This window comes from Diachasma alloeum, unplaced genomic scaffold (assembly GCF_001412515.2).
Source record: "Diachasma alloeum isolate Michigan unplaced genomic scaffold, Dall2.0 Dall_scaffold_00300, whole genome shotgun sequence".
Lineage (NCBI taxonomy): Eukaryota > Metazoa > Arthropoda > Insecta > Hymenoptera > Braconidae > Diachasma > Diachasma alloeum.
In genome coordinates, this window is record NW_021680439.1 from 397,772 (window position 1) to 418,953 (window position 21,182).

Below are 21,182 nucleotides of genomic sequence, written 5' to 3' on the forward strand. Positions count from 1 at the left end.
CAAATAGCTCTATTCACTATAGAAAAAGATGATTGGTCGCTCTTTCAATTGTAGATTTTGAAAAATTTCTATTTTCTGATGAACTTTCTTCAATTCATTTAATAAAAAAATGAAAAAAAATATCTAACGGAATGAATCAATTAACGTGTTTAACTGGATTGAATGGAATTTTCTTTGGCCAATTTTTCCTCGCATTTTCTAACATTTCAATTATTTTTCCATTCTCTATTCCTCATGAATATTTTTTTGTTTATCCCTTGAAGGGAATTGAGTTTTACCCGACATTACAATCCTCAATTACTCCCGAGCTATTTTAATCTGTTTTTGTGTTCTAAATTATTTGCGCAGAATAATAGAACACACTTATTAATAAATGTTATTCCGAATTCATGAAATTATTGAGACGAAAGAAAGAGAAAATTCTCTCCAAATAGCTCCATTCACTATAGAAAAAAAAATTGATTGCTCTTTCAATTGTAGATTTCGAACAATTCTGATGGTCTTTCTTCCGTTCATTCCATAAAAAAAATAAAAAAATAATTCAAAGGAATAAGAGGAATAATTAATGGGATGTTGGAAGAGTTCAGCAATACTAATTTATTGTCAAATCGTGACGTTTCGCTGCAAATCGCAGCTTCTTCAGGCTCTGAAAACCAAACATAAATTACATGACCGAATGTCACTAAATTTTACAATAAAACTCACACAAATACATTGATTGTAATCAAAATAAACACTCTAGCCTGTAATACTGAAAATTGCAAAGGAATGAATCAATTACCGTGATTAACTTGAGGAAGGAATGTATGTTCTTTGGTCAATTTTCCCTTCCATTTTTTAACATTTCGGTTATTTTTCTATTCTCTATTTCTCATAAATCTTTTTTTATTTATTTCCTTCAAAAAATGTTATTAATTCAACAGAACGCAAACGAAGAAGAGTTTCATTTACAATTAATTAGCAAACAATGAGTCACTGTAGAATTATTTCCATAATATTCTCATAATATTATTTCTGTTTGTGTTAAATGCGCTGAGAATTAGGGATGACATTTTGGAGAAAAAATTCAGGACCCTCGCGAAACCTGACCAGTTAATCACAAAATACTTGCAATCCCTGCCTATTGTTCCTATCAATGATTTTTGATTTCTGAATTGAATTTCGCCTCTCTCAATTATGTTTATAATTTAGCTTTAATTTTGCTCTAAGCAGCGTCCGGCTCACTATGAAATGTATATTCTTTTCTTGAGAGCTATTCATATCTATTTTTCTTTTGTTTCACTCTTTTTCAGTTATCGAATACGTTAATTTTGTATACACACTATGTATTATATATTCTCTATTTTTATTGGCAACCCCCCTCTGTCATAGGAAGGACCACCCTGTAAGACAGAGTAAATAAATAAAATAAATAAATAAATAAATATTCTCATAATAAAAATAAGTCCAAAGAATGTAAAAATGTGAAAATGACTTCATTCTCCGTGAAATCGCCGCCAATTTAGAGAAATTTAAATTTCCTTCATTCATCCTTCATTCAATATATCTTTCTCACTCGTAAAACTTGTTGTTCTATTTTTACGGTACGGACTAAAAGTCTGTTATGCTTGAAATTCAAAGAAATCTAGTAAAAACCCGTTTAAATCCCCTTCCATCCAGACCTGCGCAATGCGACCCCTCCCACTCGCGCCCAATCAGATGTTCCATAAAAAATTCTCCCGCGTATGTGTGACTTAAAAACAATGAAAAACACCTGTGGCTGTAAACAAAGTCCTCAGCCACCCCCGGATACCTCAACCGCCCCTAAAAACTCTCCGGGAGACTCGAGTTCCCCTCAAACAGCGCTTCGAAACCCAAAACCGAGGGAGTTTCCATCCCTGTTGACATAACGTCTGTCCATGTGTAAGTGTAACCGTCGTGGGGGCCGACTACAGTGCATTCCATTCCGTGCTCACGTACTACACAGTTTCCTCCTGTTCCCCCGAAAATCGGAATCTCCCTCGACTTTTCCGACTTACGTAATCGAAAATATGTGAATTAAAATCCGAAGAAAATATAAATAAACAACTTTTTCACGGGAATTCCCTGAAAAGTAGTGAAAAGTTGGTGAATAGTGGGAACTGCGCACTCTCCAGTGACTCGGGCGATAATGCCCCCCCAGTAATTGACCGATAATTATCCGATAAAATGTAACTAGTGGAGTGAGGATTATTGGTGATTGTATGTGCATCATTGGGAGGAAAATCTGGAATAAAAGTTAGCGATAATGCACACGGAGAACTGCTCGTCGTCGAAGCTCGATACTTCCGAGATATCATCTGTTCAGTCCACCGTAAACAACGTCTCCATATTGGAGGAGGATCTCGCCCTCAGTTCGTCGACCCTCGGTAATTATCTGGACAATAATTATCATTGTTTGTCCCGGGGAATTGTTTGTTCGGTTTGTTTTGGCGGCCCGGGGGTGAGGATGGGGTTTCGGGGGTTTTTTTCGTCACGAGGTTAGGAGAATTACCCGCCATGTTGGATCACGGGGTTCTGATTACTCCCGCCCTTTAATTAGTGCTGATTAAAAATAGATTTCTGTAAACAATTGTTGGGGTTTTAAAGTTATTCTTCGCAATTTTTTGTAGTTCGTTTTGAGGTTTCGAGTCATGTTGTTGAAAAAAATATAAGAAAGTATTCTCCAAAGAACTGTTCACTGCAGAGAAGATTTGATTGCTCTTTCTTCAATCGCAAATTTGGGGAAATTGTCATTTTCTAAAGATCTTTCTGTCGTTTATTTTCGTGAGAAAATGAAAAAAATTATTTTAGAAAAATTAATCAATTGACTTGGAGTTCTGATTACTTTCGGCTTTCAATTTGTTTTGATTAAAAATAGATTTCTGTAAACAATTTTTGGGGGTTTTAAAGTTATTTGCTGCACATTTCTTGCAAATTTTTTTTTGAGGCTCTGAGTTATGCTATTGAAAAAAATGGAAGGAGATGCTCTTCAAAGAACTCTGCTCACTGCAGAGAAAATTTGATTGCTCTTTCTTCAATCGCAAATTTTGGGAAATTGTCATTTTCTAAAGATCTTTCTTTCGTTAATTTTCGTGAGAAAATGAAAAAAATTATTTTAGAAAAATTAATCAATTGACTTGGAGTTCTGATTACTCCCTCCTTTTAATTAGTGCTGATTAAGAATAGATTTCTGTAAACAATTGTTAAGGTTTTTAAAGTTATTTGCTGCAAATTTTTTTGACGATTTTTTTTTGAGACTCTGAGTTATGCTATTGAAAAAAATGGAAGGAGATGCTCTTCAAAGAACTCTGCTCACTGCAGAGAAAATTTGATTGCTCTTTCTTCAATCGCAAATTTTGGGAAGTTGTCATTTTCTAATGATCTTTCTGTCGTTAATTTTCGTGAGAAAATGAAACAAATTATTTTACAAAAATTAATCAATTGACTTGGAGTTCTGATTACTTTCGCCTTTCAATTAGTTCTGATTGAAAATAGATTTCTGTAAACAATGGTTGGGGTTTTTAAAGTTAATTTTCCTGATTTCTAGTAACCCTCGAGGGATAATTGAACTTAAATTGACGCCTTCCAATCAATTGTTCATCAAATTGCGAATTGAGCAATTTCAATGACGAAGTTACTTGAAATTTCAGGACAACGGTCACTTGATAACAATTTCCAAGAAATACCCCGGAAATATCAACCCAAAATTTTCAACAGTCCATTTAATTAAAATTTTGTTTGAATGCTATTTGAGAATATTTTTGTTTTTAAATCGGGGCGGGGCAAAACGGATATTTTCGAATATTTGAACAATCGAGGGGAATAAAATTAACTGCATTTCGAAGAATCTAATAGTGCTTATCGAGTGATATAATTGTTATTTGCATAATCTAATCATCGTGCTCGCAATGTCATCAAATAGAAGCAAATAAATAGTCTATTCATCGTTATTTCGTCATTTATCGTTATTCGTGTCCCGTTTTTACTATTTTTCCTTTCCGTGGCATTTTGTTGTACATGCTCTTTGCTCTTTCCGAACGGGAAACAGCGTTCTTTCCACAGACGATCCGTCGTGGTTACCATTCCACTTAGTGATTACGTTTAGCGCAGCTAGAGATGCAAAATGACCGTCTTTTTTCGGATGAAGTCATATGACCAAAAAATGACAGCCTTGTGACGGTCATTTGCGTACAATTTTTTCAACTACAAATGATGTTCACAAATAAAACAATTGTTTTATCTACATAGATGAAAAATGTTCGTGATTTTCATTTCAAAGTGAACAGTAGGCTAATACGAAATGAATTTAAATAAAAATTGATGAAGAAAATATGAAGCTCACTCTACATAAATGAAAAAAGTGTCATTTTTCTTGGAAAATTGTGACAATTTATGGATTCTCTATGGATTTATTCAGTCAATCAACCCTTGTGACGTCATTAGCGATTTCAAAGCGTTTGAAATTTCAACCTCTTGACACTCAATTATTAATCAACGAGCAATATTTCTAACAATCATTAATGCAAATTAATCATTTAAGGCCCGGGTGGATTATCTTTCGAACGTGATCTTGGTTGTTTTTTTTATTTTGAAAATCTGCAATGATTTCCAATTGCTACGCAGTTTTACATAGCCCTGGAGTCTCCAAAAATTATGATTGTACAATCAAAAAAATGCTTTAAAAAGCTGAACATTTTCAAAGCGCATTTTTTAATAATATTGGAAAATAAACCCAGTAGGGAGGAAATTGCAAATTAATAATTTGATGTATCTAATGGCTGTTAAGTCGCCATTTGTCACGGTAGTTAATAGCTGTCAGATCGTTAGTTACCATGATAAATTATCCATTCACTATTTCCTCTCTATCGGACTCATTTCTTAATCTTTATGAAAAATGCTCTTCGAAAATTTTCATTTTTTTTTCTACTTTTTTTGATTGGACAATCATAATCTTTAGGGACTCGTGCTATAAAATCCAATGGAAATTTTGTGATATATTTTACATTATGAAGATGGAAAAACAATCGAGATAACGTTCGAGAGATAATCCACCCGGGCCTTAAGGTAAAACCTTGAGATCATAAAATTTAAAAGAATTCATGAAAGTTCCCTATTATATCTTTTTTGATGATCAAAAATATCTAGATCTCCCCAAAAACACAACAGTTGCATTCAGTAGCGAAATGGTAAAACGGTTTAAGTCGACTTATCCCTTAGTTAAGTTGTTGAAGAATATCTTCGAATCTAAAGGAGATAACTAAATTTTCGTAAGAATCTTGTTTGAAACGTAGCTATATATCTATCAGTTAAACGGTCGGTCCTGCCGACAATCCTCGAGCACCATCGGGAACCTTCGGTTGAGCAGTCACGGGATCGCGAAAATCCCGAAAAGTAGTTGAAATCTAGCTAATGAGAAGATCGTACGGGTATTAAATTGTAGCATCCCGTGAAAGTACATCACCTTCCCAAAATCAGTGAATTATCAGAGACAATTATCAAAGACATTTAAAGTTGTTTAACAATTCAGTACATCAACCTCTGTATTAATATTTTGAGACACTCAGGCCCGGTTGCACCGAGCCCTGTTAGCTATTTTTACCCCAGGATAAATTTATCCAGGTGTAATCCTTATGGACTAACAGACCATTATCTGGCGGTTTAGTTAACAGACGATGGTGCAACCGGGCCTCAACAAACTAGTTGAAACCAAAGTGTAAAAATAACAATTAAAGAAGTGGTTCGATTTCACTAAATATAGTGAAGTTTTTAGAATTCAGCGCTTCAATTAATTTCCAGCCCATCCTGAAACAACACCTCCCACATCCACCCTAAAATTAGATCCTCATCTCAAACAAATCTTTTTTCTAGAGCAAACTGAGTGCTACAAAAAAGGTCTGAACAAAAATTTTGCTATCTCCCTTAGATTCCCAGATATTCACTAAAAACTGGTCAATAGTCAAAATCGACTTAAGGCCCGGGTGTACTATCTTTCGAACGTTATCTCGATGTTTTTTTTTATCTTTCGTCATCTGAAATTGTCAATTAAATCCTGCATCATGCAGAAGTTTTGAAAAATTATGAATAAATAATCAAAAAAAAAGGAGAAAGAATTCTTAATTTTTTCAAAGAGCATNAAAAAAAAAGTAGAAACAATTCGCAATTTTTTCAAAGAGCATTTTTAATTTATATTCAGAATAAGTTGAATAACAAGAAATTGAAAAATGTATCTGATTTACGGTGACAAATGGCGGCCTGTCACCCGATATCATACAGGGGGAAGACTGATTTCGTGATTTTTTAATCACACTTTTATCACATAAAAATGGCAGATGACTACATACCACTGTTTTGAAAATTGAGATACTTAGCTGTCACTTCCCATGAGGAGTCAGTGTTTTGTTATCTACCATGGAAAATGCCAGCTAATAGATAATTTGCCACAGCGAATCAGATATTTGTAATTTCCACTTTTTTCAACTCACTCTGAATCTCAATTAAAAAGCTCTTTGAAAAAGTTCAGAATTTTTTCTATTTTGTTTTATCATTCTATCATAATTTTTGGGAATTTCTACATGATGTACCACTCAATTGACAATTTTGGATTGCGAAAGATAAAAAAAATCCAGATAACTTTCGAAAGATAGTACACCCGGGCCTTAAACCGTTTTACCACTTCGCTACAGAATTGATCATTGAAAAAATCCGTTAATCGCCTTCCAGGTACATCAAAAAAATTTGAAGACAGTATTGAAGAGCCCGAGTACATCCCCTACAAGTCCGCGAACCGAGTGGTCTACCTAAATGAGGACACTATGGACTGTAGCTATTCGGAGCCCGCGGGGACTCCTCGCACCCATCCCACTGTCACCGACCCCACCTCGCCTGACCTCTTCAACACCGACTCCGAAAGTGACTCCCCGAGGCCCAAAAACTCCTCATTCACCCGTATCCTCTCCCAGCCCAGCATCACCATCTCCCCCCGAAAACCAAGCCTCAGTGAACAAATCCTGAGGTCCGACGAGTACCTCTTCAAAAGGATCAGCAAGTCCCTCACAGGAGTCCCTCCCCCTCCCTCCCACACGATTTCCCAGAGTGACTGCACGGATTTCCTAAATTGTATTAAGCAAAATCGTGAATATTTCTGGGCGAATCCGTTCAAAGACGAGAAAAGTCTGGAGACAGTTCCTGAATCAGTAAAGAGTCCCCAAAAGTGCGAGGGAAAACCTCTGATGATCCGTAGACCAGGAGGTTTACGCAATTTAACGAATGCCTTTGACGCCTGTGATGCCTCGAGCAGCTCAATATCGACGACGAAAACCTCGGACACGAATACCACAACAGATTTTGCCGATACGAGTGTACAAAGCACGACAGACCTCAGTAGAGATCTCAGCAGGGATGTTCAGAAGAGTCTCGAGGGGAGTGAGACCACCAGCGTAGTCTCCGAGAGCAATTTACCAGTGATAAAGGACGTTAGTACTAAACGAGTGACGTTTGATGTTCCTGAGGAGGAGCATCTAGCTATTTTTAAGACGATAGAGGAGAGCCATGCTAAAGCTTTACCCTGGCCCATTATCTACCAGCACAAGAGCCAAGGGATTCATTATAATAGGTGGGTAAAAAAGACTTCCTGATTGTTTTTTAATCTTCCGTTTCTCCTCTTAGACATTTACGAGACCGAACGCGTGCTACAGCGCGCTGTAATTGTAACAATCATAACTGAAAATCTGACGGGAACCAATGAGGAATAGGCGTGACAGACTTGCGAAATATCGATAGTTATCGACTTTAAGATGTTATCTGGATTTTTTTTATCTTTCGTAATCCAAAATTGTCAATTAAGTGATACATCATGTAGAAATTCCCAAAAATGATGATAGAATGATTTTTAAAAAATAGAAAAAATTCTGAACTTTTTCAAAAAGCGTTTTTAATTGAGATTCAGAATGAGTTGAAAAAAGTGGAAATTGCAAATATCTGATTCGCTGTGGCAAACTGTCTATTAGCTGTCATTTTCCGCGGTGGGATTTGAACTCGGAACGTTTCGCATGTGAGGGAACAAACTTACCCACTGCGCCAAGCCACCGGGAATTGTCAATATCTTCATTTATAAGTAAAAATATTGACAATTAGAGAAGATCACGAAACATCCCATTTTGCCCGACTCTCCCCTAATTTTTCGCATTTCAACAGAAATAGATTCATGGAGGACTTCGAGAACCTCTCCACGAGGCTGTGTCAGAGGTACGTGGGTAACGAGACCCAGTCGACGTGCACTCCATGGTTCACAAAACAGGCCCCATCGAGTGTGAAAAAACGCAGCTTGCTGGGTCGAAGGAATATAGGTCAGAGCCCGGGAAAACGTCTGAGTCACTTGGCGAGGAGACGGAGGACTTTCTCATCTGCTAATCTCCAGGGAATGGCTGAGAAACGACAACTGGTGCTCAATCTCAAGAAACCGGGGATGAAGAAGGGGAAGAGTCCGAGGGGAAAGAGTCCTAGGGGGAAGAGTCCAAGGGGGAAGAGTCCTAGGGGCTCTGCGAAGAAGAGATTGGCTAGGAAATTGTTGATGGAGGGACCCAGTCCGAGGAAGGTCAAGCTGGAGACGTCTAAACGTGCCCTGTTCCAGAGTCCTCCCACTGATCGTGCTGGACCCAGTGTTGTCAGCAATCATCAGTCCAGTAACCCTCAGAGGATAAAACGGGCGCTGTTTCCCACTCCGAAGAAAAAGGAAGAAGTGGTGGCGGGAGGGGAGGACAGGAAGGGGGAGGAGACGAAGAAGAGGAAGAGCGAGGAGGATCTGGAGGGACCAAAGAGCAAGTGGGCGAGGAGTCTGAGCTTCGACTGCTCACATGTGGAGAATTCTAGGGATTCGCAGACACAGATCAGTGAAATGAGTGATATTAATCGAAGGGTATGTGTTATGTATTTCGTTGATTTTTAAAAATATTAGGTGGTTTTAGGAGATATCGAGGATATCCAAGTATTTTGACGGAATTATTTTGCCAACCGCCTGCATTCATTTCAAAATTTCTCCTCCAGGGAATTTGACGCTTCTCGGATACTCTAACGTCCTCAGTGAATTAATACAAAAAAATCCAGTTATTATTCCCAACGTTTCCAAAATAACGAAGAAATTCCAGAGTATTTTGCTTCCGAATGGAAGCTTTGTAATCGGTCGAATGCAAGTTTTGGATTTTTTGTGTTATATGAACCCATTATGGTCCGAGAAGTCCAAAAGTGCAATTTTTCAAATCTGTCTATATGGATTGGATGCGACAAAGTTTATCTTCAATTGTTGGCTGATGAATAATTGGGATTCAAAATTTAAAACTAGAATTTAAAAGTAGAAATTTAAAACTGCAATTTAAAACTAGAAGACCTAGAGGAATTCTATTAACGGATTCAGAGTCACACTGTTAAAAATTTTTTACTGAAATTGCCGGTAAGAATCTTGGAAATTTCTAACTTGTGATATTTCCATTAAAAATTCAAGGAATTTTGTCATTGAATATTCATAATTTCATGGAGAAATCCGTGAGAATGGTAAATTGCAGTTTAATTATTCCAGTAAATTTAATGAAAAATCAGGAAAATTTCCAGAAATCTCTCCTTGAATTCCAGATTCCTCTAAATTTTCAAGGAATTCCTGCAAAAATTCCGGTAATTCCAAGAATTTTAAATGAATTCCCTGAAAATTCAAGGGAATTTGACAGTGAATATTTATTTTCAGTTGAAAATTCATGTGAATTGTCGAATTTTCGTTTTCCTACCGCTAAAAATTGGGACTTCCCATGAATGTTCAGAGAAACTTAAAATTCCATTGACTTTTTCCCCTTAAATGAAATTCAACGTCTTTTTCCGTAAATTTCAGCAAAATTTTTCTAACAGCGCAACGGAATTTAATCTTTCTAATGCGGGTAATCTCATCTCTAGGAGAGCCAGGATCCAAATTTTGTCGGACTGCGTAATTAAAACAAAATTGCGTATCGGATTAAAAGTGAAGAATGGTTCAGAGATATCTTCCGCTCAACCTCTACTTTTTTTTAATCAAATGAATTATTATATTCTTGTAATTTTCTGTTGCAGAAATTATTATTCGCCGTTTCTGACGCACTCCGAGGTAAAGGAGTATCGGTGGGGCACCCAAAGTTCAAACAATACGCCGGGCAGCTAGCTAAAATCGTTAAAAAATACATGCCAGACTTGGAGAACAGAAATATCCCGAAGAAGCCTGGCAGTACGACCGACAGAATGCTCAAGCTGGCTAAAACCTACGTGCCACTCGTCATAGAGCCGACCGCGTCCAGTTAGTCAAAAAAAATACAATTAAATTAATTATTAATTAATTATTGATGAATTATCAGTGACATGAGCACTCTGACGTTGATTCGCAGTGACGAATTGCTGATTTTACTATTTAACTATTGATTGATTTGACAATTAAGTGTTGAAACGTGGAGAGGAGTGATGAATAAGAGGGGATGAGTCCAAATATTTCATGAAAGTGTATATTGTGTTACTAGTGTGTAAATTTCTACTTTTTCGCACGCACTTGTAACATGTCCTATCCTATTTTTTGTAATGCCTGCCGAGTTCATTGTTCGGAACGGCAGGGGGGCAAAGTGGTTGTTTTTGTGCACGGAATGCGTAAAATTCAAGGTCGTGTACAGTCGAGCACTAAAATTCGTAAACAGAATACATAGAATGCAAGCTCACGCTGTTCAAGAACTTTAGTGCTCGACTGTATAAAATAAATTCTGAGAATTTACATTTTGCACAACCTCTGAACTTTACGCATATCGTGCGGAAAACAAACACTTTACGCCTGCTAAACCATCCTAAGTGAATTTTTTAGGCAAGTTTTGTCACTTGTAATACCACAAGAGCTTCAGAATTATCGGGCATTTTCCGATACGTTCGTTGCAAACAAACGAAGGAGTCAAGTTTTTCCTGAAAAACTTGACGACTTCGTTTGTATGCAGGGAACCTTGAGGAAAATGCCCGATTAATTTTGAAGCTCGTGTGGTATTCGAGGGATTATTTTTCCAATCCAAATGTCGAGCAATATAATTGGCCCATGAGACGAAACTCATAATTGAGAAACGAAAATTGTATAATTAACACAACGACACAATTGAATTCAATCTGTCAGTTTGACGAGGGGTTAATTCGACTGCATGATGTTTTGTTTTTTATATAGCAACTACCAGAGAAAATTATCAAAAAATTATCAGTTGAAAACCCTGTAGCTTGTACCACGTGATGTCGAATAGGCCAATTATATTGCCCGATATTTGGGTTGGAAAAATAATCAAAATTATTTTGCAAATGTCTTTGAGTCTAGTAGATTCGCATAAATACACTACAAAGTTTGTTTAAGATTTTTTTCGATCAGGAAAAAGACGGATTGAGATTGTTCGCTAAATAAAATTCAACATCCAGATAATTTGAAAATTTGACACTTCTACATTATCATTAGGATTACAAGATCGATGAAACTATTAGAAGAAAGTTTAGAAGAAAATGTCAGAAGAACTCGTTTTAGCCCATAAAATTATCTACCCAACAAGTGCTCGGATTTTTTTTTCTAAAAACTCGTTATTTTAGGTCAATTTATGATTCAAAAAAACTTAGCATGAAGAGAAAATCTTGAAATTTGCTATGGGTTAAAAAATTCTCAATATATTTTGCATACTAGAGGTGAATAAAAAGGTATTAAAAAACCCTTTTTGTCGTCCATAAAACGCTCTACAAAAAACGTCTCAAATTTCCTTACAACTTTGAAGAGTTTTGAAATCAAGAGAGATATTAATGAATAGAATACAGATTAAATGCTGTTCAACCAGTCAATGAATCAAGACATGATTGCCTCGATTGAAACTAGAATTCGGAATAACTCGGTTTCCATCAAGTGAAGGTGAATTCAGTATCCAATTACTTTAATTCATGACTAAGTGGCGAAACTATTCAAACCAACTAATTATTCACACCCACATAATAACGCAACTATTCAATTAACGAGTGATTTTAGAAGAAATCATTGAGACATTTTACAGAAAAATTCTGCGACATTTTACTTTGCGATTACTTATTACCCAGATGAATCAATAATTACAAAGAATCTATTTCAAATAGATAAATCTGAATACGATGGGCACAACATCTTTCAAGAGAATTAATTAACGAACATTCGTCTTACAAAATTCTTATACTCCAAAAGATCTTTCAAAATTAGTCCCTGAAACTTAAAAACTTGACATGATTTCCAATCTATTAGAATCTGGTGGAAACTATTGAAAGGGCTAGAAAAAAATGTCATAAGAACTCTTTTAGTTCATAAAATTATCTGAAAAACAAGTACTTAGACATTTCCTCCAGAAAACTTTCGTTATTTCAGATGAATGCATGATTCCAAAATAGTCAACATGAGGAGAAAATCATTAACTCTATCGTGGATTAAAAAATTCTCACTATATTTTGCAAACGAATGGGTGGAAAAAGTATATAGACGACCCTTTTTGTCGCCCAAAAAAATCAGCTGACATGTTTTGCTCAGCTCACTAGTTCTCAAGACATTTCCTGGATTCGTTCGGACTCATTTCCTATCATTTACAACTTCCCTACTAAAATAATTGGTTGCAAATCCGAGACTGTCTTAAAGACTTTATAACAATTCGGTGATGAATTTTACGTGTGACTGTTACCTTCCTACTGGCGCTTCTAACTAGTTGTAAAGATAATTTAACGATAGAACAAAACAAAACAAAAATCATAAAAAAAGGAAATAGATAATTAAACGGGGATGGATTATATTATTTAAGGCTATTTTTATTAGCAATAAAATAGTATATTTTCCAACTTATAAATAAACAATGAAAAGACGCTACTTTGGAAAAAAAATAATATAAAATTGTTTATAATAATTAATGTTTCCTTATTACATTTTATTTTCAGTTACTCAAACATTTCTCTTTCGTCTCTACTAAAAAAATTCCAGTTTTTCTTCATTCGCTTCTCTTTGCACCTGTGGAGAATCGATTTAAGGCTTTTTATCAGCGATAATATAGCAATTACAGTTCAATTACTTATACTTTGCAACTTACAAATAAACAATGAGATAACGTCACTTCGGAGAGGAATAAATTGTGGAAATTTTTATATTCTACTTAAGCTTTGTTTACATTTCACAAACAAAGCAAAAATTTAATTTACACTCTCAGGAATGGGACTCTTCAACTTACATTTGTAATTATTATTAGTGAGTTATCTCCTCGTCCAAAGTAACGAATTAGTACAAAATATAAAAGGATCGATTTACAGTACACAAAGTTGCAACAGTTTAGTACATTTCGAAGTGTTTACGCATTAATATCTTGATCTCTCTTTTAAGAACATGCGACGATGATTTTTAAGGAAAAATCTGTATTGAAGTGGTAATTATGTAATTATCTCAGGAACCAGCGATTCTAGATAATAAAGTCTCCTGACGTTTCGCCCCAGAATGACTTGTTTCTGAGACAATTCCACGAATAACAAAATGAAATGATGACGTACCACTTGGGTACACCGCTCAGCACATGCTTCATTGGTGAAATAAGAAAAACGTGAGAAAATATAAACAAATTGTTTGCGGAAGGTGGGTTAAGTGTCTGTTCATTCGTCGGACTTAGCACCGACTCTGGCTATGACCTCATCCAGGATCTGTGTGAGCTCTTTGTTCTCTTTCGTCTTCTGTTCTACTATTTCAGTCAAGGAGTTGCTCTTCAGCTCCTCCTTCCTCAGGATTGCTCGAAGTTTTACCATCTCGGACTCGTGTTGTTTGCGAATTACATCGAGATCTTGATTTGCCCTGGAAAAATTATTTAATTGATTAAAATGTCTTGTTGGGAGTCGCAAAAATATGAACTAATAGTGAAGGGTCCATATACGTATATGGGCCCAAGCAAAAATGCATGATTCTGTTCAAAACTGGATATTTCCAAAACTGTGACAGATAATCCTATTCCGCCAACGCCATTCGAAAGCTGGATAGTGTAACTTCAATTTCTAATGGTTTTTATAATTTTTCGTGCATCAGAATTTATCGAATCTCAGTGATATTAAGCGCACGTCAGGCTTCGTAACAGAAAGGCCCCGTACGCAAGGGGTTAATAACTCGCTGATGTAATTGAGAGATATCATCAATCAATAAGTGAGACACGAGTGCATTGATTGGTACTAGAACGCGGAATAATTAGGATTTAATCAAGTGATGATTAATTCAATATCAAATTGCTTCAACTCACGAGTGAAGTGCTAAAACCATTCAAGTTAAGAAATTATTCTCAAATCCGTAGTAATGAAACTATTTCGGTAATTAGTTATTTCAGGAGAAATCATTGAAGGAAATTTTTCTTGCTAATTCCTCCCGTTGCAACGGAACAATTAGGATTCAATCAAGTGATGATTAATTCAATATCCAATTGCTTCAACTCACGAGTAAAGTGTTAAAACCATTCAAGTTTAGGAATTATTCGCAGATGCGTAGTAATGAAACTATCTTGTTAAATACTCATTTCAGGAGAAATTGTTCAGGGGAATTTTGTCGCTAATTCCTCCAGTTGCAAAGAAAATCCTTTGGAAATTTTGCTCATTATCGAGATGAATTAATAAGGATAAAAAAACTCGACGTTCTCCCAGGAGAATTCATCAGCAGACCTTTCTAGTTACAAAAATTTTCAGCTCAAAAAGAAAAATGAGTAGATAGACCTAGAAATGCCCAAAAAATATTCCTTAATACCCTCTTGTCTACGCTCTCCCCAGATAAATGTAGTTTTAACTGATAAACCAACATTTAGCATGAATCCATTACGAGACTTGATTTCTGAAAATCCATCAAAACTTTCAACGCCCTAGGTACACGAATGAAAAAATCGTATAGAAATTTCCCGCACGGAATGCGTATCCAATTTCTATAAATTTTCGTATATGATATTTGGATATTTCTATACGGATATTTTTATACAAATTATTTCTATACGATTTCTATAGGTTTGATCCTATACGACCCACTGCCACATGTACACAAATATTTCGTATGCAGTTGTGATATTTCTCAATGTTTGTTTTTCTCTGGAGCGTTTGGACATCTTTCGTATGAAAACAGAAATTTATGTGTAGAAATAATTCGTATAGAAAATATTCCTATAGAAATATCCGAATATCATATCCGGAAATCCTATAAAATTTCTGTACGCAATCCATATAGAAAATTTCTATACGATTTTTTCATAAGTGTACGAGGTCGATACATCGTATCGACCCATGCGAGTGTGAACGCTTGTTTTCAAAATTAATTATTTTCAAATCTATGAGGAATATTCGAGTCGTATTAAGCACACATTACGTGCGGTCACAGAACGGCCCCGTCCGTGAGGGTTTCAAACCTGATATTCGAATATCACTTGACCTTCGCCGAGTTCTTCCATGCCTTGAAAATATTTCCACCCCCAAAACGAGACCGACTTCCTATCCTTTCACCACTCCATTCCTTTCCTCAAAATAGAAACAAGGCTTCAATCAATCAATCAATCCACCTACCTCTCCCCCCAATAGCCCGACAATCCGAACTCCAATGAATAAAGTTTCAATAACTTTCTTCTCAAGCCGCGCGTCAACATGACTCTTGATCTGTTCCTATCTGTTTTCGAAATTGTCCATGCATTAGAAATAATGGAATGGGAGTCGTATTGAGCCCATATTATGCTTGGTAACAGAAGGGCCCCATCCGTGAGGGTTTGAAACCTGCACGAATATCGTTTGACCTTCGCAGAGTCCTTCCATGCTTTGAAAATATCCCCACCCCCAAAACTAGAGAAACTTCCGATCATTTCACCACTCCTTCCCTCAAAATAGAAACAAGGCTCCAATCAGTCAATCAATCCCCTCTTCCTCAATTACCCTAAATCCAAACTGCAATCAATAAAGCCCCTGTAACTTACTTTTCAAGCCGTGCAGCAGCATGACTCTTCATCTGTTCCTATCTGTTCTCCAACGCAATTAAATACCGGTTTCATAATTTTCCATTCATTAGAAATAATCGAATTCATTGACCTTTGCAGAATCCTTCCATGCAAATTACAGTGGAATTCTTTCATAAAATTAGGAAATATGCTCTTGAATTTTCAATTCATTGAAAAAATTCAATTTAAATGGGGAAATTTTCGTCTTTTTGCTGCTCAAAAAATTGGAATTTCTTCATGATTTCTTTCCCTTCAAGGATATCCAAGTATCTTTTACAGTTTGGTACTGGGTACACTATAGATTCAACCATTTTCAATCATCAAATTTGTCAATTAAATTGCGGGAGAAAAATTCGAAAAAATCATGAATATTCCGCGTCATTAAAATTACATTTTGCACAGAATATTTTTTTTAAACATTCGTTGTTTATAAATAAATAATTGAAATTGTTTAAACATTCATAAACCGAATTTTTTTAGGCATAAAATCGATTTCCGATAAAATTCTGAATACAAATAAATTTGGTACGATTCAGAATAAACGATTTTTTTGTGGCAAATGAATAGTTTATAAATTATTTCTACAAAATGCTCCTAACTTTGAAAAATTGCAATTTTTAAAGTATTTCATCGATCTTCCTCCAAAAGCAAACTTTTGAATTTTTTTTTCAAATTTTGACAATATTTTCTAACGATTTAATATATTCAAATTCAAGGGTGCAAAGTTTAAATAAAAAATCATTGTAAAATGTCCAGAAAATTAGGGTCAAATGGGACTCAAGCGAAAGCTCTGATGTTCCACTACAAAAGTAGAAAAGCATTCCACTGCAGATAAAATATCCAAAGTACTTGGATATCCTCAAATGAAATAATAATAATATGACGGCAATATTGTAACTTGGAGACAAAATATTTCTTAAAGAACTTCCCTCTGTAAAACATATTTTTATCCTGAAAAGTCACGGTCTTGTCTGAATGATCCGCCCCTTGAGCCAACTATTTCGTTGTTGTTGAAAGCAGCGCACTTATTCATATTTTAGACTTTCAAATTCGAACCTAACAATTTTTTTTTTTCTAATTTTCAACTAACGATTTCGTTGTCCAAACAAGACTTGTCCGAGAACTTGTTCGTTTTTTTCTCAGTGCACTCCTCTCCTTCTCTCAAAATAGAAACGAATCAGATCAGCCCATCAATCTCCCCTCCTCCCGCCCCTTCGGCCCTCCCCAATTACCCTAAAATTCAAATTCCAATAAAAAAATCCTCAACAACTTACTTTTCAAGCCGCGCAGCAGCATGACTCTTGATCTGTTCATATCTGTTCTCCAACGCCTTAATAATCTCCACATTCTCCGCGAGACTCTCCTTCAACGCGCTCTCATTACTCTTCAACGTAGTAACAACAATCTTGAGCCTCTCATACTTAGCATGAACATCATTGAAAGCAGCCTCACTAGCCATCAGATGATCCTTGGTCTCCTGCAGCTCCTCCATCAGCACCCCCTTCTCCCCATCCAAACTCTTCTTATCCCGTTCCCTCTCAGCCACCAGCCGACTTATCGACTTCTCATACTCATCCACAACGACATTAATCTGATTCTTATTCTTAATTTCCTGCGCCAGCTGCCTCTGCAGCTGACTGACAGTCTCATTGAAGGACTCCCTCTGCTTCTCAGCCTCACACCTCTCCCTCTCCCTCTCCATCTTCTCCTTCTCCAGCTGCTCCTCAAGCTGAAGAACAGTCGACCTCACCAGCTCCAACTCCTTCGCCATTGCTAAATCAACGACTGGCACAGGCTCAGGTGTCTTCTCCACAACCTCGATCTTCTCCACCACCTCCTCATGCTTCTGGATCGCAGCAGCAGGCATTGGACTGTAAAACAGCAGTCTGTCGATAGCAGCAATAGCAGGATTCCTCTTGGGGGTTGTGATACTAGGCAGAGCCTCTGAGTCCTTGTCTCCGTTCCTCTCGTCATTGGGTGGACTCGCTGCATTCCCCTGAGGCAACATACTCACATTCGAAACCAGGGGATCGAACTTTATGAACAGCGACTCCCTCAATCTATCAACCGTTGATCTGGCTGACGTCTGGGACTCGAAGAAGTCGAAGGTCGATGGATCCCTGAATAATTCGTTGGAATTTGCTGACGCAAGGTTGTCGTTGTCCTCTGTAAGTTCGAGGGAGGCATTAATTATCTCGTGGGCGATTGTCTCAGCCTCCAGGCGAAGCTTCTCGAATACCCCAGAGGGCTCCTCAGGGTTCTGGCTCGTTGGGGTGATGTCGTCTGTTGCGTCGAAGAACCTCTGGTCGTTGTCAATTGCTGTTGGGGTTTTGTCCTCGCTGTCTGCGGACTGGAAGTCGTTCGGGGGTGGAAGGTAGTCGAGACCTGTGCTCTGGCGTTTTGGGAGGAAGTCCAGATAGTCTGAGGGGGTAGGAATCGGGGGGAAGGGTCTGGGGTGGGTCTCAGTGCTCTGACGCTGGGGCTTGAAAGCCTCGTACTGTTCGGACTCTGGGACGTCGAGGATGTCGTCCGTCTCCTGGAGAGTTATTGTTCTGTCGAGCTCCTCGGGGTCCGATGTCTCCTCGAGAGGTGCCTCTAGGGTGTTGGGGGGCTCTTGGGACTCTGTGAAAACTACCTCTGGGGGCGATCCTGAAGCTTCGATTGGTTGGTGTGTCGAGGCTAGGATGAATTCTGTGGATGACTCTTCTGGAACGAGGGATGGCTCGTTGGAGCTTTCTAGGGCCTTTTGACCCTCGACGAATGTCGGCTCGGTTACGAAGGGGATGCAGTGACCAGAGGTGTCCGGTATCTTCAGGGATGCTGAGCTTTCCGCTTTTGAGGCTGAGTCAACTGCACACGAATCTGGCTGATCTGGTTGCGGTTGTGGTTGAGGGGAGACACTTCTTTTTGGATCCTTCACGGGAAATGGCTCTTTGAACTCGCCACTAGACTTCAGGCAGATGCTCTGGAGAGTTGGCAGGGATGGACATTCAGAGTCGAATGTCACGTCACCGACGCTGATTTTTTGGTATGTTGTGTCAGCAACTGATGATGTGGTGGTTGATTGATTTAGTTCAGGGGTTTTTCGACCCTGAGGGTTGGACGAAGACGTTTGCAGTAGGGATTCAGGAGCTGTTTGGTATTCTGGGGAGTTCACGTGGTCATTTGGGAGTGTTATTGTCACGTTTGGACAGGTTAATTGCGGGGCTTCAGGGTTGAGCTGTTGTTCGGTGAGGCCTAGTGGTGAGGAACGTCCGGAGAGGACTTGAGTTCCGTTGAGGTCGGCGCCGAGGCTCTGGGGCGCATCGTTGGGGAGATCTGTGGTTCTGTTGTGGATGGGCTCGTCTGAGGCGGAGGCGAAGGATGCGTCGAAGAGGGATTGGTCGGCGGTGAGGGTGTCCTCGAGGCGGATCCCTGCGCAGGCTGAGATCAGGTCGTCGAGGCCGGAGACCTCGAGATTCGTGTAGGAGGCGTCTGCGCGGGTCGGGCTTGTGGGGATTGAAGAGACTGTGGACGCGAGACTTTGGAAGCTACTTGCTGAGGAGATGCTGTTGGTCTCGGGGGCGTGAGACGCGTCGGTAAACTCACGGGCGAACTTTACCTTAACCTCGTGCTCCGGCAGCTTCGCGGAATCATTGACGGCCTGGAATGGAGAAGAGGGGCGGGTCATTTATTGATTTTTATTTAATCATGCTTCAAGTTAAGGGTGCCAAGTGAATTTGGCGATGACCTTGAAAATTGACATTCACCAACAAAGTTATAATTTTTTTAATTAATAGTAATAGACAGATGGTGTACATCGGTGACAATTTTAAAATTTTAGAACNTTGAAGATATGGGGAATGATGTGTTCAATGTGATGGCGACAAAAAACAATGGGGTACCGGGGTGAATAAGAGAGATATTTCAACCCGCCGTACCCATTTGATCCCATGCTTTCTCGAGGTTCGTCACGCGAAATAGAGGATTTTCCGCATTTATTTTCTCGATGTCTAGTTCCGGTTGCGGGTTTGAAATTTCGTCGGATGGATGAATACATATTTCTCCAATGATGGAGGGAAAGAAAAAATTTTTTTTGAATCTTTTTTCAAATTCACTTGGCACTCTTAAGGTGTTTCGTCTGTAGATCACAGGGGGGTGAAACGGAAAGGGAGTCTTATTGTTCTTGAGCCCTGATTCAATCGCTGAGCACGAAATTTTCCTATTTTCAAGTAACTATTTAAGTGGAGGAGAGTCAAATAATCATATGTACAAATGTTTTTAAGTAATGTACAAACTCTTTCGCACCAAGAAAACATTTGTACACTCCTAGATTTGTCTAAGACAAATCTTCTGCTGTCGAATCTTTCGCAAGTTTCAGCTTAATTTGTTTCTCACCACCTACGGGTGTCAAATAATTTTTATTGGACGTTTTTCTAATTATTGAAATAATATTAAAATGCGTTTCGAATTGGTAAACCTGTCGAGTGTTTTTTCTCTCTCAATTCCATGATCCAACTCATACCTTTCCCATGATGCTCACTGACATTCGAATCACGCGCCTGCGCGTGAGGGCGTAATTGCCCCGAAACTCATAATTTTCCGAATCATTTGTTCAAATAACTTTCCTATGAAATCTGAAACTTATACGTGTTCTCAAGAAAGATTTAATTTATCACCCACTAGTTTTTTATCAATAGTTCATTATTTTCTTAGGTGCCATGGAAATTTCCCCCATTGAGAGTGGGGTAACCTCGGAGGTTATAGCTGGAGGAGTTACAAAAACATCAAAATTTCATTATGAGACTGAGATCAGAAAAAAATGTGCAAGAATTCTTAATGATGCAGCATACTCAGAATTTTCTTTCATGAATTTTCCAATTTTGTTTCATTCTTTTGACTTTTCAGGAGAAACACCTTAAGGACACATCGAGTATTTACAGTCTTTACGGTATTTGCATATGAAAAAAACTGGTGATAAAAAAATTTGATGATCAATATTTTCCATCTTCGAGTGAACCTTGGTGACGTGATTATTTTCGGGTTTAAAAACATCGTTTTGGTATCTGTTATATGTCATTGGGCGCGAGAAACCACGATTTAATTATTAAGAATTCGCGACTTTTGGGCCTGATGACATAACATATTTTTATATGATACGTGCGTGTAACCGCATGGGTTTCAGTTGACTATAGTCAA

General features: G+C 37.8%; 2 protein-coding genes across 3 annotated transcripts in view; one reads left to right on the forward strand and one right to left on the reverse strand.

The window, feature by feature from the left end:
* Nucleotides 1-1,752: 1,752 nt before the first annotated feature.
* LOC107039497 lies at nt 1,753-10,971 on the forward strand. The gene is made up of 4 exons (XM_015259133.1): nt 1,753-2,387; nt 6,721-7,612; nt 8,194-8,914; nt 10,090-10,971. Exons 1-4 carry the CDS (start codon nt 2,267-2,269, stop codon nt 10,312-10,314), a joined length of 1,959 nt encoding a protein of 652 aa, XP_015114619.1. The 5' UTR covers nt 1,753-2,266; the 3' UTR covers nt 10,315-10,971.
* A 1,839-nt stretch (nt 10,972-12,810) lies between these two features.
* Nucleotides 12,811-21,182, reverse strand: part of LOC107039498 (transforming acidic coiled-coil-containing protein 3) — a 28,733-nt gene continuing 20,361 nt past the window's right edge. For both annotated transcript variants that reach the window (XM_015259134.1, XM_015259135.1), the window contains exons 2-3: nt 17,279-19,647; nt 12,811-13,852 (exon numbers count right to left, since the gene is read on the reverse strand). In XM_015259134.1, the coding sequence (XP_015114620.1) occupies nt 13,657-13,852; nt 17,279-19,647 (2,565 nt within the window). In that variant the 3' untranslated portion in view covers nt 12,811-13,656. The remainder of the gene's footprint in view (nt 13,853-17,278; nt 19,648-21,182) is intronic.